General features: G+C 42.3%; 1 protein-coding gene across 9 annotated transcripts in view; it reads left to right on the top strand.

Moving 5' to 3' along the window:
• ATP11C (ATPase phospholipid transporting 11C) overlaps positions 1-16,286 on the top strand; it is a 180,653-nt gene that overhangs the window by 147,634 nt on the left and 16,733 nt on the right. For all 9 annotated transcript variants that reach the window (XM_032329562.1, XM_032329565.1, XM_032329561.1 and 6 more), the window contains exons 23-25: positions 1,236-1,295; positions 8,876-9,003; positions 14,852-14,987. In XM_032329562.1, the coding sequence (XP_032185453.1) occupies positions 1,236-1,295; positions 8,876-9,003; positions 14,852-14,987 (324 nt within the window). The remainder of the gene's footprint in view (positions 1-1,235; positions 1,296-8,875; positions 9,004-14,851; positions 14,988-16,286) is intronic.

The raw sequence follows: 16,286 nt of genomic DNA, 5'->3' as shown, positions 1-16,286 counted from the left end.
GCTGTAGGACTTAATTCAGTACATGTGTAGCCCTTTTCTTTAGGAACATTCCCCCAGAGCCTATAGTATATTCACTTAAATATTGTCGGCTATGGCAGATTTCATCCTTCGAGGATGCATTGGATTTTTAAAAACAGCTTCAAGTCTCCTAGCCTGGTAAATTAGCTAAGTGAGAATGTGTGACAGAAGGAAAGAGACTAGTTTACTGATACAGCCCAAAAATGGGCTCTTGAAGTGCTACCCAGAGACAAATCTAGAGACATCATGAACAAGTGACAGCAGCACTCAAGTAAGGACCCATCCTGCCCTGACGGATGGCACTCGTTTGAAAAGACTCGTTCTGGGGATTTTGCCTGAAGATGTTAATTTTTTTTTTAAAGATTTATTTATTTATTTGACAAAGAGAGACAGTGAGAGAGGGAACATAAGCAGGGGGAGTGGGAGAGGGAGAAGCAGGCTTCCCACTGGGCAGAGAGCCTGATGCTGGTCTCGATCCCAGGACCCCAGGATCACGACCCGAGCTGAAGGCAGCTGCTTAACAACTGAGCCACCCAAGCGCCCCATAATTTCAGTATTTATAGTCCTACCTAGTGGCTTTTACTGTCTTATGAATTCTCAGCTTTTATTTTTTTCCTGTTTGTTTTTAGTATTCTCCCAATTAAATAAATCCCTTCGGAGTAAGAAGCTTTGTTCTGTTCTCCCTTTTTTTTTTTATTACCCACAATACCATCTTTGCATATAATTAGGTGATCAATAATAATATGCCAATTATTTGATGGGGCAGTAATAAAGATAGTAAAGCATTAGTTGATACTTTCAGAGTCTGCAGACACCGCAGCAGTATCCTGGCTGTTCATTGGCACTAATTGACTTTACTTGTACACTTAGAGCTTTATGTCAGTCTACCTTGTGTTGATTTTGCAAATCAAATTGGCATTTAAGGGGTAATACCTAAATGTTTGTATTTTTATGAGCTCATCTCTTCCCTTAAGAAAGAATGGCAAGAGGTTCTCATTAAGTGAGATCCTCTTTCTGCTTGGTAAGGCAGAAGTTGATATTAATATGAATTAATCATTTGTCTTTGAGTTGTTTGCTTGCAACTCTAATAGAGATTTATTGTGTTATGATATTAAAAGACTTGGGATTGACCGTAGACTATTTGGAGTACGATATCCTGTGTTAGTTAACAAAGTTCAAGTGAAAACATTAACCCTTCTTTACATTTTTTTTTCCAGAACCTTTGTTTCATTTTGCCACAATTTTTGTACCAGTTCTTCTGTGGATTCTCACAACAGGTTTGTTTCCCTAATTATTTGTTATAATTTACTTTACATTGGCTATCAATAAATTACCTTTTTAATGTATTGGATTGTAGAGATGAGAGAAGTATGTTCAAAGTAAAAGGATTTTTTTTTTTTTTTAATTTTTTGGTTCAACCGTTGATCCTCTTGCCCTGGTTTTTGACAGTAGCAAATGTTTATGTCTCTGCTTGGGTGATGTTCTTATTATTACTTTCTTCTTGAAAGCTATTTGGTACCTCCTGTTGGAGTTGAGATAACCTTCAGAGTATTTCTTTTAATCAGTGTAAACCATGTTTTCCATTAATCCTAATATGGTGTATTTTAATATTTCATCGAATAAAATCACACCTTTGCAGTTTCTCAGGTTGATTTTCTAGAAAAATGTTGCTTTCTCAACAGGCCAGGAAGCTCTGATCCCTGGATAGATTCTCGAATTATTTAAGCAACTCTGCATTTCTTGTCTTTTATGGTTTTATGGTTTATTATATAAAGAACAGGTTATGTGTTATTTTGATACACAAGTGGTGGGACAGACATGCACATTTATAGCTTTAACAACTAAAGTGGACCTTGTGTTGCTTCTAGTGGAAGTACAGCCCAATACAGGAGTGGGAATGCTCAGTGATGGAGAAATTTTGTAGTTAATCTGTGAGCAGTTCAGTGATCGTGCCATGCTGAGCTATTGGTAACATCAGCTCAGATATTAAAGACCGAGTTTCTAAATTTCAAGGCACGCTTCATTCCTCCTGCGAGCTGCGAGGAAGCGATTTTTTCCCCCTCACTTCTTGGTGGTATTTTTTAAGACCGTGTGTTCTTCTGAATGGGAAGTGAGTGCTCTCTTTCCCTAGAACTTGCCTCTTCCTCTGTCTGTGCTCTCTCTTACGACAGTGCCGTGTTGTCGAGCCCGCGGTGCCACTTCCGCAGGTTGCTTTACGGGTGAATCATCCACCAGCTGTAGGAAGTGCCATTAGCCTTCTTGAATGCAAAACTAACAGTCTCAGATGCAGAGTTTTCTGAATTCTGTCGAATCTGCTTTGTGTGAACATTCAGATTACTGCTGGTCAAATGCTTCAAATTCCTCACTTCCGTGGACAAGTGCAAGTGTTAAAACGCCATTTCAGGGGAGCCTGGGTGGCTCAGTCGGTGAAGCATCTGCCCTTGTCTCAGGTCATGATCCCAGGGTCCTGGGACCGAGCCCCGCATCGGGCTCTCTGCTCAGTGGGAAGTCTGCTTCTCCCTCTCCCGCTACCCCTGCTTATACTTTTTCTCTCTCTCTTTCTCTGTTTCTCTCTCTGTGTGTCAAATAAATAAAATCTTTAAAATAAGACATTTCAAATTTTGTAGCAAAGTGCTAAAAGGAAGTTGGTTTAATCTGGTTAAAATGTTTTTAATTTGAAAGGAATGTGTCTATAAGTTGTATGAAGAAAGGACTTACTCCTTCTAAAGCCAGCTGAGACTCAGACCCTAGTCTGTCTGGGGTCTGCTTAGGTTACCTTAGGTTACCTTAGCTGTTGAGGTTGAGGTTGAGCTGTTGAGGTTTCCGTAGGAGTTGGTCTTTGGCTTCCTCGGTTGCTCAGATGGTGGGCTCATTCATTTAATGACTATCTCTTGAGTGCCTACTGTATGCCAGGCTAAGTGCCGGGGGTATAACTGTGATCAAAACAAAGTCTTACCCCACGGAGCTTGCCATATAGTGTTGGGGGAGAGAGAGCAATCATACGAATGTCGGCTACTGATACAAGCTCTGAAGGAAGAAGTGAACCATTATCAACTGGTAGAGTATGAATGAAGAAGTCTGCTATTTTAGAGAATCTGGAAAGTTCTCTCTGACTTTGAGCAGAGATCTAAAGCAAAGGAGAGAGGAAGATGTCAGACATCTTAGAGAAAAAGTATATCAGGTAAAAAGAAGGTCTCTCTGAGGTGGTGGCTTGATGTACATTATCATTATTTTTTACTTTGGCCTTGTGCTAGTGCTAGATGTAGCGACCATTATTGCAAATATGTTTAGAGTACATAAGGTAGTCAGCCTTTTTCAGCTCAAGTCCACATCACGTGTTCTCTCCAACCCTGGAAACTGGAGGGCAAGCTATAGAGAATGTAGAAATGGAACCAGAATTCAGATTGTTTAAGCAAAAAGCAACTCTTTCTTTAGAAAAGCTAGGATAGTATTGGTCTTTTTCCATGTGAAAAGAAAACATTTGTAGCAGGTTCAATAAGAAACTATTATCAACTAAACCTGTTGTTTATTTTGAGGACATTCTGTCTCCTAATTATGCGTCTAAGAATTACAATTATCTCTCATGTAACATCGAAGTACCATAGCGGAACAAAAATAGATTGATCCTTCTTTTGTTTGACTGAAATTCAAGACTAAATTACTCACCAGGCAATCTTTGCGTTTGTTGTTTTCAATCTTCTCGTTAGTGAAAGTGGAGTAGTTTCCAATGAAAATATGGTATTGTGTGCCAACAAACTGATCGTCTCCCTTGAAAAGTAAAAAGAACAAGACACCTATTTGGGGCTTCTTTTCAATTGTAGATAATTTTTGCTGAGTTTTAATCTTTGTGGAGGAGTTAGGATGATGGAGGAGTAGGGGGACCGAAGCATGTCTTGTCCCTTGAACACAGCTACGTAGTTATCAAATCATTCTGAACACCTAGGAAATCAATCAGAGGTCTAACAGAACAGAAACTGCAAGTCTTCAAAGCAACCAACTTTTGGAAGGTAGGAAGTGCGGAGAGTTGAATTGGGGGAGACAGCGCTGTGGTTACAGTGGTGGGGAGAGAGCCTGTTTACAGACGCTGCCACAGATTATCATGAGCAGAGGAGTGCAAAAATCGGAACTTTTAGAAGTCTGCTACAGTGGGGGATGTGCCCAGCTTAAAGGTGCTCAGGTGGCAAAGCAGGGTCGAATCCTAGAAGTGACACTGTGGTCTGAGGATCTCCTGGGTAACGAGAACAGGTGACACTGTTCCCAGGCATAGGAACATGGGGCACCTGGGGGGCTCAGTCATTAGGCTCTTCTGGCTCAGGTCATGATCCCAGGGTGCTGGGATCGAGCCCCAGGTCAGGCTCCCCACTCAGCAGGAAATCTGCTTTTCTCTCTCCCACTCCCCGCTGCTTGTGTTCCTTCTCTCACTGAGTCTCTCTCTGTCAAATAAATAAAATGTAAAGAAAAAAAAAAAAGGAACATGGAAGACAGTTGAGAACAGTGAGTATTGGTGCCGGCTTTCTGCTCTGTTTTGCCATAAACTACGAACCCCTGCATGGTCATGACCACTCTCCTGGCAGGGGCTGGCAAACCAGCAAAAGTGTGGCAAGACCCTCCCCCAGAACAGTGCTTGTCTGTGCTGTGGTAGTCCTTAAAATTCAGAGTTTTGAAACGCAGTTATGTAGCTGAGATTAAAGATTAAAAAGCTCGGACACAGACCAGTTGAACGCAGGGTTGACGGAATTCAGGGACACAGGAGTGATTGACTGCGTTCTCTGAGGGCTCACTGAGGAGTGGGGGGGGCACTTCCAGCGCTGGAGTTAGGGAGTGGGGCACCACCATATTCATCCCGCCCATCAGTGCTCATAGCCTTTGGGGGGCAAAACAGCACCACCTAGTGGACTCTGGAGCTGCTTACATCAAGCCCCACCCCGCTGAGCCCCAGAGGTGCATTGCCGCTAGGACAAGTCCACCTGAGAAAATCATCCCAACAGACTGCTCCCCCAGAAGACCAGCACAAACAATGTGCTCACACCAAGTTTACTGGTCCTAGAGTGCTGCAAGCTTCAGTTCTAGGGGAAAATGGGATCTAGCTTGTTTTTTACTTTTATTACTTTTTTATTTTTTCATTTATTGTCTTATTTTTTTTCAATTCATTTTGTAAAACTCTTGATTAATTTAAAATTTGTATTTATATATACTTTATGTTTTTGCATTTGTTTACTTTAATTATTTAATTTTGGGATCTAGGTTCTTTTAACAAGCAGACCAAAACATACCCAGGCTTTAGGTTTTGGGTGGGGGGAATTTTTGGTTTCGGGGGGTTTTCCTTTTTGTTGTTGTTTTTTGTTTTCTTCTTTTCTGGACAAAATGACGAGATGGAAAAATTTACCCCAAAAGAAAGAACAGAAAGTGGAACGAAGGGCTAGGGATTTAATCAAGACATATAAATAAGCTGTCTGAACTAGAATCTTAAGAAACGATTATAATATACTAGCTGGGCTTTAAAAACAGCATAGAAGAAACTAGAGAATCCCTTACTGTGGAGACAAAAGGACTTAAATCTAGTCAGGCTGAAATTTTTAAAATGCTCTAACTGAGATGCAGTCCCAAGTGGAGGCCATAAAAATGAGGATGGATGAAGCAGAGGAGCAAATCAGTGATAAAGAATATAAAATTATTAAAAATAATGAAGCTGAAAAGAAAGGAAAGAAAAGTAATGAACCACAAAGATAGGCTTAGGGAACTAAGTGACTTATTAAAACATAATATTCATATCGTAGGAGTCCCAGAAGATGAAGAGAGAGAAAAAGGGGTAAGAGTTTTATTCAAGTAAATTATAGCTGAAAACGTCCCTAATTTGGGGAAGGACACAGGCATCAAAATCCACGATGCACAGAGAACTCCCATTAAATTCAACAAAAGCTGACCATCACCAGGACATGTAATCAAATTCACAAAACAGACAAGGAAAGAATCCTGAAAGCAACGAGGGTAGGGGGTCCACCCGTAAAGGAAGACAGATGAGGTTCACAGCAGATCTGTTCACAGAAACTTGACAGGCCAGAAAGGAGTGGCAGGATATATTCAACATGCTGAATGGGGAAAAATATGCAGCCAAGAATTCTTTATCCAGCAAGCCTGTCATTCAGAATAGAAGGAGAGAGAAATTATTTCCCAGACAAACAAAAACTAAAGGAGTTTGTGACCACTAAATCACAAAATTTAGTGTAAGAAATTTTAAGGGTGATTCATTGAGTGGAGGAAAAAAAATAAAAGACCAAAATCATCAAAGACTAGAAAGGAGCAGAGAATCACCAGAAGCACCACCTCCACAGCTAACACAATGGCACTGAACTGATCTCTTTGAAGGTAAATGGACTAAATGATACAATCAGAACACAGGGTATCGGAATGGATAAAGAGATCCATCTATGTTCTGCCTACCAGAGACTCATTTTAGATCTAAAGACACCCACAGATTGAAAGCAGAGGGATTCGGGCATCTGGGTGCCTCAGTTGGTTAAGCGTCCTGATTTCAGGGTCATGAGATCAAGCCCCATGTCTAGCTCCGCACTGGGCATGGAGCCAGCTTAAGATTTTCTCAAAAAAAAAAAAAAAAAGAAGAAGAAGAAGAAGAAGAAGAAAAAGAGAAAAGATTCTCCCTCTCCTTATGCCCCAACCCCCCCTCCCCCATTTGCACACACTCTCAAAAAAGGGGGGGGGGCCAAGTGGAGGGATGTCATGCTAATGGACATCAAAAGACAGCAAGAGTAGCCATAGTTATATCAGATAAACTAGATTTTTTTTTTAAGATTTTAGTTATTTATCTTAGCAAATGAGAGAGCATGGCGGGGAGGGGCAGAGGAAAGAAAGTCCCAAGTGGACTCTGCTGATCACTGCGCCCAGCACAGGGCTCAGTCTCACGACCCTGAGATCACAACCCAAGCCGAAACCAAGAGTCGGACACTTAACCAACTGCACCACCCAGGTGCCCCAGACAAACTAGATTTTATTTTTTTATTTTATTTTATTTTTTACAAACTAGATTTTAAAACAAAGACTGTAACAAGAGATGGAAAAGGGCATTATATCAGAATTAAAGGGTCTATCCATCAAGAAGATCTAACAATTGTAAATATGCCCCCAACTTTGGAACACCCAGATATATAAATCAATTAATAACAAACATAAAGAAACTCACTGCCAGTAATAATAGTAGAGGACTTAAACACCCAACTCAGAGCAATGGACAGATCAGCTAAGCAGAAGATCAACAAGGAAGCAATGGCTTTGAATGGCATCCTCGACCAGGTGGGCTTAACAGATATGCAGAACATTTTATCCTAAAGCCACAGAATACACAGCCTTTTCCAGCGCACATGGAACATTCTCCAGAATAAATCACATACTGGGTCACAAAACAGGCCTCAGTAAGTACAAAAAGATTGAGATCATACCGTGCATATTTTCAGACCACAATGCTATGAAACTTGAAGTCAACCGCAAGAAAATATTTGGAAGGACCACAAATACATGGAGGTTAAAGAACATCCCATTAAAGAATGAATGGGTCAACCAGGAAATTTAAAAAGAAATTTAAAAAAATACAGGGAAGCAAAGCCTTTGGGATGCAGCAAAGGCCATCATTAACAGGGAAGTATATTGCCATACAGGCCCACCTCAAGAAGCAAGGAAAGTCTCAAATACACAACCTAACTGTATACCTAAAGGAGTTGGGAAAGGAACAGCAAAGAAAGCCTGAAGATGGCAAAAGGAGGGAAATAATAAAAATTATACCAGAAATAAATGATACAGAAACAAACAAGCAAACAAATAAAAAACCAGAACAGATTAATGAAACTAACAGAACAGTGGAGGCTCTCGGGAAGAGAGTATTAGAGAAACCTTGGATCTGGGCTTGGAACACCTAACTGGTACATCAGTAGAGTATGCAACTCTTAATCTCGAGGTTGTGAGTTCGGACCCCGTGTTGAGTATAGAGATTACTTAAAAATAAAATCCTTAAAAAAAAAAAAAAATTTGGGCTTGAATTAGGTCATTTGGGAAAAAGTTTAAGATGAGGGGGCTTGCTCTATTTTGGGTGCTGTCAGTAAGTGAGGGGGTGATTTTATGACTAAGCATTTCAGTGTGTCTTACCAGGAGACTTGAAAACTAGGAGGCTACCACTGTCATTTGTCAAGAAACAGCAGTCACCCCTAATTGCCAGAATAGGAATATTGGTTAATGAGATTTCGACAATATTCCTATTCTGTGTTCAGCGTGATTATGGAGGGATCATGTTTTCATCTTGATCTGTCATGTGACAGAATAGCCTTGTTTGATGATGATGTTCAATGAAAATGTTCGTGTTCGATAGGAGAACATATAAAAATACGTGTACATATTTTTAGCTTTGTGCAAAGACATTTATTTAATCCTTAGTAAACAGCCACATTCAAGATCATGAATAGAACCTCGAGAAGGTGATAGTGATACTTAAAACTATGTAAGATATTAACAACAAAGCCACTATGACACAGACAAGCCACTGCCTACGTGTAGTGTTCCTGGAGGGTTCCAGGCTTATATTTAATTGGTCTTTGTTCATCGAAAAGTCTTTTGAAAATGCGTTAGTATTTGTTAGAAATAACATGTGTACATTCTGAATAAAATTCTTTGGAAAGGGAGGCTATATTAATACAATACATCACAATATGTTAATTTCTGTAGTTACCAGTGAGAGTGACCTCATTTATAGACTTCTTTTGCTATGACAACAAATGTGAAAGGGAACGGTCTTGTTTCAGCTTGTGATTTTTCCAAACACAAAAATTTGTTCTTCTGTTGTTTGTCTTTTCAGCCACTGTATGATGCCGCTTACCTTACGATGTACAACATCTGCTTTACATCCTTACCCATCCTGGCCTACAGTTTACTGGAACAGCACATCAACATTGACACTCTGACCTCAGATCCCCGATTGTATATGTAAGTAGCACATGTGGTTAAAAACCATTTCAGACTTTCCAAATCCTGGGTTTCATTTCGTTCGTGGGTAGGAAGGACACAGTCGCCCACCTGATTTGATTACATGGTTCTGTTCTGAATTTTTAGCTACTTAAACCATACCATTCAATAGGAAAATGGTGTATGTCCTAGATGTAGGACCTGTCCATGAATGCGTGTGAACCTTCTAGTTCAAAGTCACTAATTCCTAAAACGAGAATCTACATTGGCATAGAGTTCTCAAGTCTCATAGGAAGATATGCTATTTTTTTAAAGGTCTTATTTATTCATGAGAGACAGAGAGAGGCAGAGGGAGATGCAAGCTCCCTGCTCAGCAGGGAGCCCTGATGTGGGACTCGATCCCAGGACCCCAATACCATGACCTGAGCTGAAGGCAGAAACTAAACCATCTGAGCCACCCAGGTGCCTGGAAGACACACTATTTTAACTACCCCCCCCCAAAAGGCCACACACACAGATTTATTGTGTTGATTCCTACCTATAATGGGTTGAACTTATATTATGTTAGACTTTCTCTTTTTTTTTTTAAATTTTTTATTAACATATAATATATTATTAGCCCCAGGGGTATAGGTCTGTGACTCACCAGGTTTACACACTTCACAGCACTCACCAAAGCACATACCCTCCCCAGTATCCATAACCCCACCACACTCTCCCTACCCTCCTCCCCCCGGCAACCCTCAGTTTGTTTTGGGAGATTAAGAGTCTCTTATGATTTTAGACTTTCTCTTTTTTTAAGATTTTATGTATTTTAGAGAGTACGCGCACACGAGTGAGGGCAGGGGCAGAGGGAGAGAATCCGAAGCAGACTCAGCATGGAGCCCAATTTGGGGCTCGATCTCATGACCCCAAGATCACGACCTGAGCCCAAACCAAAAATTTGTTGCTTAATCAACTGAGCCACCCAGATGCTCTGAGACTTCAGCTGCCCCAGAAGCATAGCCTCCTCTGCTTTGTCAGTGCCATTCTAGAGCTGCATTGCTGGGGCTCCTGGGTGGCTTAGTCGTTAAGTGTTTGCCTTCGGCTCAGGTCACGATCCCATCTCCCTGCTCAGTGGGGGAGCCTGCTTCTCCCTCTCCAGCACCCCCTGCTTGTGTTCTCTCTCTCTCTCTCTTGCTGTATCTCTCTGTCAAATAAACAAAATCTTTTTCAAAAAATAAATAAAACTGTATTGCTGAAGAAAATAATTAACTCATCAAGCCCTTATATCCATTTTGTGTCAGTTATAAATGGATGCTTTTGTCTGTGGATGGGGTACTTGGCCAGTTGTTTAACGTATGATTTAATTGGATTTTTATAAGTTAAGTCTGTTCCTAAGGATGAAGATGGTAATTTATAGCAGATGATAAGCGTTGCCTAATAGTGGATAGCAAATGCAATAGAGACTTGGGTGGTTTATTTGTATGAAGTGAAAGTATACAAATTTAAAGGTTTTCTTTAACCAGTGTAACTCATAAAACCTATATTTAGTCATTGTTAGGCTTAACCGGCTTTATAAAATTTGTCATTATTTTAAAGATGTAAAGATTGAAAATTTCAAACATGCACAGCAGTAGCAAAAATACTATTAATAGAGGGAACTTCCCTATCCTCACTACTCAGCAAAAAATGATCGGTTCAGGGTCTGTCCTAGTTCATGAATAATCCTGTTTGCTCTATTACAGATTTCTTTTTTAATAAATACAAACATTATATAAAATAGTTATTTCAGTAAGTATCTCTTAAAGATAATGACCTAAAAATAAGAACAGTACCTTATTGTACCTAAAACTTCAACAAGCCCGTAATATTGTACATCCAGTCAGGTTCAGATTCCTCCAGTGGACTCATTTTTTTTTTTTTTCCTTTAAGATTTTTTTATCGGGGCGCCTGGGTGGCTCAGTGGGTTGAGGCCTCTGCCTTCGGCTCAGGTCATGATCCTAGGGTCCTGGGATCGAGCCCCGCATCGGGCTCTCTGCTCGGCGGGGAGCCTGCTTCCTCCTCTCTCTCTCTGCCTGCCTCTCTGCCTACTTGTGATCTCTGTCTGTCAAATAAATAAATAAAATATTTAAAAAAAAATAAAAATAAAAAATAAATAAAAAATAAATAAAAAAATTTTAAAAAAAAAAAGATTTTTTTATTTATTCATTTGGGAGAGAGAGCACGAGTGTTGGGGAGGGGCAAAGGGAGAGGGAAGCAGGCTCCCTGCAGAGCAAAGAGCCTGATGTGGGACTCGATCCCAGGACCCAGAGATCATGACCTGAGCTGAAGGCAGGCACCCAACCTGCTGAGCCACCCAGATGCCCCCAAGTTGACTCATTTCTTTTTATAACATGCTTGTTTGCATCAGAAGGTAAGGTCCATATGTTGTACTTAGTTAATATGCCTCTTGAGTCTGCTTTAACCTGTAGGTTAACCTGGCACGGTTTTTGTTGACAAAACTGGGTCATTCATCTTGCGGCATTTACACCAACCTGGAGTTTGCCGATTGCACTCTTCTGGCATTAGCATGTTCTGCTTTTCCCTGCACTTGTGGCAAGGGGATAGCTAGATCTGGAGGGGAATCACAGAAGCCATGGGGGAAATCTCACAGCACATCAGCTCCCATGCACTCTCTTTTTTTTTTTTTTTTTAATGAGGAACCAGGGCCCAGAAATGACTGACCTAAGGACACACGGTGTAACTAGAGGCCAGATCAAGATCAGAATTGAGTTCCCCTGATGACTAGCACCATGTGCTTTAGCTGCCTGGCTGTTTTCAAACCCGGAGCAGCAGTGTTTTGTCTCCAGACATTGTCACAGGTGTCAGTTTCACCCTCAGTAAAACATGGATAACAGTAGCTGCCAATCCTGGTGTTCCTGTGAGGATTAAATGAGTGACTACATGTAAAACAATTTAAAACAGACCCTAGCCTAGAGTTTTCGGTTCGATGGGCACTGTTCTTACTCTAACGACCTCCTCCACGTAACTTCTGGGCTGGGCTGAGGGCTCTCATACATCGAGACTGTTGAAAACCTGAAGAAAGCTGTGGAGTACCAATTATCTTAAGGGTGTCCGTGAAGTCTGAGTTAGCGAACCATGGGTATAGGCCACAGATGATTCAGTGAATTTTCTGGAGAGGGTATACTTACTCCGCCTTGGAGACACAATCTCAGCTACAATTATTCCTCTGGAAACATGAAGCCCTGGTCATCCTGTGTGGCTCTCTCTGCAGCCGTAGCACTCAGTATGACGGCTGGCATCGTGCAGCATACTACGGATTTCACCTGAAGGGGACGTAGTGACTTGGGCGCTTCCCAAATACTGAAACGATCTATTCGGATATTTTCGTGCTTTTAAGAGAAATTTAAATAGTAAACTGTCATTCCTCTATAGAGGGAAGAGGCATAGTCTGTTTCTGCTACAGCTTTAAAAGGTGAAAGAAAGGCTCCCATACACCTGCCACTTCCCATCTTAGGGATGCGCACAGGCCTGTGTGGCGGGGTGACTGTCCCCAAGTCTTCCTTTTCTCTCATGTTCTCCTTTGTGGAGACTCTCATACTCTCGAGTTTCCAACAGCTTTGTCATTCGTTTGAGTGCGGCTAGGAAGCCTCGCATATCACCCAACATACCATGACCCCCTGCCCTTCTTCCCACGGGTGGAAGGTAGCGCCCAGAGACAGTCTAGAAGGACAGGATCCACGCCTGCCTCGGCCCAAATTCAGTGACTCGCAAAAGCCTTACGGGCCGGTGGCTGCTGGGCTCTCACTGCAAGAATCTTTGGGAAGGGGCGCCTGGGTGGCTCAGTGGGTTAAAAAGCCTCTGCCTTCAGCTCGGGTCGTGATCTCAGGGTCCTGGGATCGAGCCCCACATCGGGCTCTCTGCTCGGCGGGGAGCCTGCTTCCCCTCTCTGCCTGCTTGTGATCTCTCTCTCCCTCTGTTAAATAAATAAATAAAATCTTTTAAAAAGAGAAAAAAAGAATCTTCGGGAAGGTGCTTTCCCTATGGCTCCCAGCTGTCTCAAGCTGGTGCCTTACCGTGTGGGGGAGTGCTTGTTTCTGAGAAGCAGGCACCTCTTTCTTTCCGCAGTTTTTCTAGGGCAAACAGCACGTTGCATTATGCGTTCCCTGAATTTCAAATTCCTTCCTGCTCCTGGAGATCCGAGTAGGTAAAAGTTACATAATGGCCATGTTTTCAGAAGCCCCCACAGTGCTCAATACCAAGTGAACAAGAATCACTTACATTGATGTTATAAAGGTGTTTCTTATACAGTCAAGCCAAGAGACAGACGTCCTGTATAGTATTGGCAACGGTGTGCCGTACGAGTGCTGGCCTATCTTCCCATCAATGTTAAGAGCAACTTGAGGGGCGCCTGTCTGGCTCAGTCAGTTAAGCGGCTGACGAACCTGTTTAAGATTCTCTCTCTTGGGGCGCCTGGGTGGCTCAGTGGGTTAAACCTCTGCCTTCGGCTCAGGTCATGATCTCAGGGTCCTGGGATCGAGCCCTGCACTGGGCTCTCTGCTCGGTGGGAGCCTGCTTCCCGCCCCCCCTCGCCTACTTGTAATCTCTTTCTCTGTCAAATAAATAAATAAAATCTTTAAAAAAATAAAAAGGATTCTCTCTCTTTCTCTGTCTCTCCCCCCCTTGCCCCCGCCACACTTTCTTTAAAAAAAAAAAAAAAGAGCAATTTGAAATAGAAGCCCAAAGAATTCCTAGCACAAACCCATCTTCTTTCTGCAGCTCTGCTCCATTCGAATGAAGTCGCCATATTCAATGCTCTGACTTGTGCCAAGAAGATTGTGTTATTTTCACAGATTTTGAAGTTTGGACCCACCTACTATTTATGAAAACATGACTATCCAGCTTGAAACATTATTTGACTCTGTTGAAAAACTATAAAGGGTACCCTGAGACCTAAAAAAAGGTTATATTCCCAGGAAGAAATCTTGATTAAAAGAACTACCTTAGCTGGGGCACCTGGGTGGCTCAGTGGATTAAGCCGCTGCCTTCAGCTCAGGTCATGATCTCAGGGTCCTGGGATCGAGTCCCGCATCGGGCTCTCTGCTCGGCAGGGAGCCTGCTTCCTCCTCTCTCTCTCTCTGCCTGTCTCTCTGCCTACTTGTGATCTCTCTCTGTCAAATAAATAAGTAAAATCTTAAAAAAAAAAAAAAAGAACTACCTTAGCAGATTGTAGTTGGAAAGGCCATGGTAGGTCGGGTCCATCTATGGCGTGCGCTGGTGCATCCCCTCACTAACGGATTGAACTCAGGCATGCTCCTACAGTGAAGCTTACCGCACGTTAGAGTCACTGGGGAGCTTCCAGAACAACCCCAGTGCCCTGCTTACACCTCATGCTGGTTAAATCAGAAGGAGGGTGGGAGTCAGGCATCCGTGTTTTTAAAGATCCCCAAGTGATTCCAGTGTGCACCATAGTCTGGGAACCGTTATGATAAGTTTTGGGGGGCTCATTATTTATCAATGGGACTGACAAAGTCCCATTGGTTTTTATGTGGGTAGAAATGGACAATATAAATAAAACTCTCAGGCCAGCTTACTGACATATAAGAAGTACTCAGTAAGTAGGAGCTGATGGTTTTTGATGATACTATTGTTGTCGGTGGCCAGGATTTTAAACTTAGTGCTTTGACTGCTTACTCGATGCCTTACTTCCGAGGCAATTGCACGGAGACGAACGTGTGGCTGGGGATGGCCCTCCAGTCCTCGGGGACGCCTCGCTTCATTATAACAGGGTCACACCTGTGTGCACTTTGGGCATTTCACCGCGTCTTTAAATAGACAGCCTATGGAGATTCATTAACCTGTGGTTTCTTTTCCCATTTCTCAATAGGAAAATTTCTGGCAATGCCATGCTACAGCTGGGACCCTTCTTATACTGGACGTTTCTAGCTGCATTTGAAGGGACAGTGTTCTTCTTTGGGACTTACTTTCTTTTTCAGACTTCATCCCTGGAAGAAAATGCAAAGGTAAAAAAAAATACTTCATTACATCCTGGTATTGTAAGCATGACTTGTTCTTTCTCTCTAGGCACTGGATTTATCATACACATAATCTCGCTGTAATCATTTTGTAAACTTTTTCTTGAGGTACGGTATTTAGTTCTCAGAACTTTTTTAGAACAATAGAAGTATTGAAGTAAGAAACCACTTCCCGTGTGCATGGCTAACTAGAGAGCTTATGTGCAAACCTTCTAGAAGCTTAGCTTGGCTGTAATTTTTAATAGATGAACAGAGTTCTTAGGACTTCAGAATTTAGACCCCTATACTTTGCCCTTTTTTTATTTTAAAGATTTTGTTTATTTATTTGATAGAGATCACAAGTAGGCAGAGAGGCAGGCAGAGAGAGAGGGGGAAGCAGGCTGCCCACTGAGCAGAGAGCCTGATGTGGGGCTCGATCCCAGGCCCCGGGGATCATGACGTTGAACCCAAGGCAGAGGCTTTAACCCACTGAGCCAAGCAGGCGCCCCTCCTTTTTTTTTTTTTTTTTTAAAGTAAACTCTACCCTCCAACGTGGGGCTTGAATTGAGTACCCCAAGATCAAGAGTCGCGTGGTCTACTGACTGAGCCAGTCAGGTGCCCCAAGACTTTTCCTGTTTTAGAAGTCTGGCCCCACTCACTTCCTATTAATAATGGCCTTTCGTGCTTGGAGTTGAAGGGCTTAGCTACCATATCTTTGTAGTGTTTGCCTGATAGTTAAAGGGATTGAATTCCCTTCTCTTCCTCCTTCCCTTCCACATAGGAGCATAGTGTTTTCCAGAAACACTGCACTCATCCTATCAGTGCCTTCTTAGCAGGCAACTGCCCAAGTCAGCATGTGCCGTTGGATGCTGTTTCCCCAGGCTGCGTCCTGGGAGAGCACCGCTGTCGGGGCAAGGTCTTGCCACGGCCACGTGGAGAGACTCGAGCCCGCCGCTTCACCCACTGCATTCTTCACTATTTCTGGGCTTCCTGTTTAATACTTACTCATTCTTTATCATTATAACATGAAGCAAAGCTAAGTTTCAAGAGTGATTTACTGAGTACAGTAACTCTGTCCAGAAGCAACACAGTTAACGTCTGCTACAGAAGTACTAGGCCCGATGAATGTGAATACTTCAGAATTCGGTACTACAGTCCAAAACCTTTCTGATTTGGACTAACACAAGTCAGTTTAATATGAATCCCTTAAAATTATTAATCGCTGGGCATGCCTGGTTGACTCAGTCAGTAGAGCATGTGACTCTTGATCTCGGGTTGTGAATTCGCGCTCCCTCGTTGGGCACTGGA

The sequence above is a fragment of the Mustela erminea genome, chromosome X (assembly GCF_009829155.1).
Source record: "Mustela erminea isolate mMusErm1 chromosome X, mMusErm1.Pri, whole genome shotgun sequence".
Taxonomy (NCBI): Eukaryota; Metazoa; Chordata; class Mammalia; order Carnivora; family Mustelidae; genus Mustela; species Mustela erminea.
The sequence above is the reverse complement of the archived record's forward strand: the minus strand, read 5'-3'. Positions and strand labels throughout refer to the sequence as shown.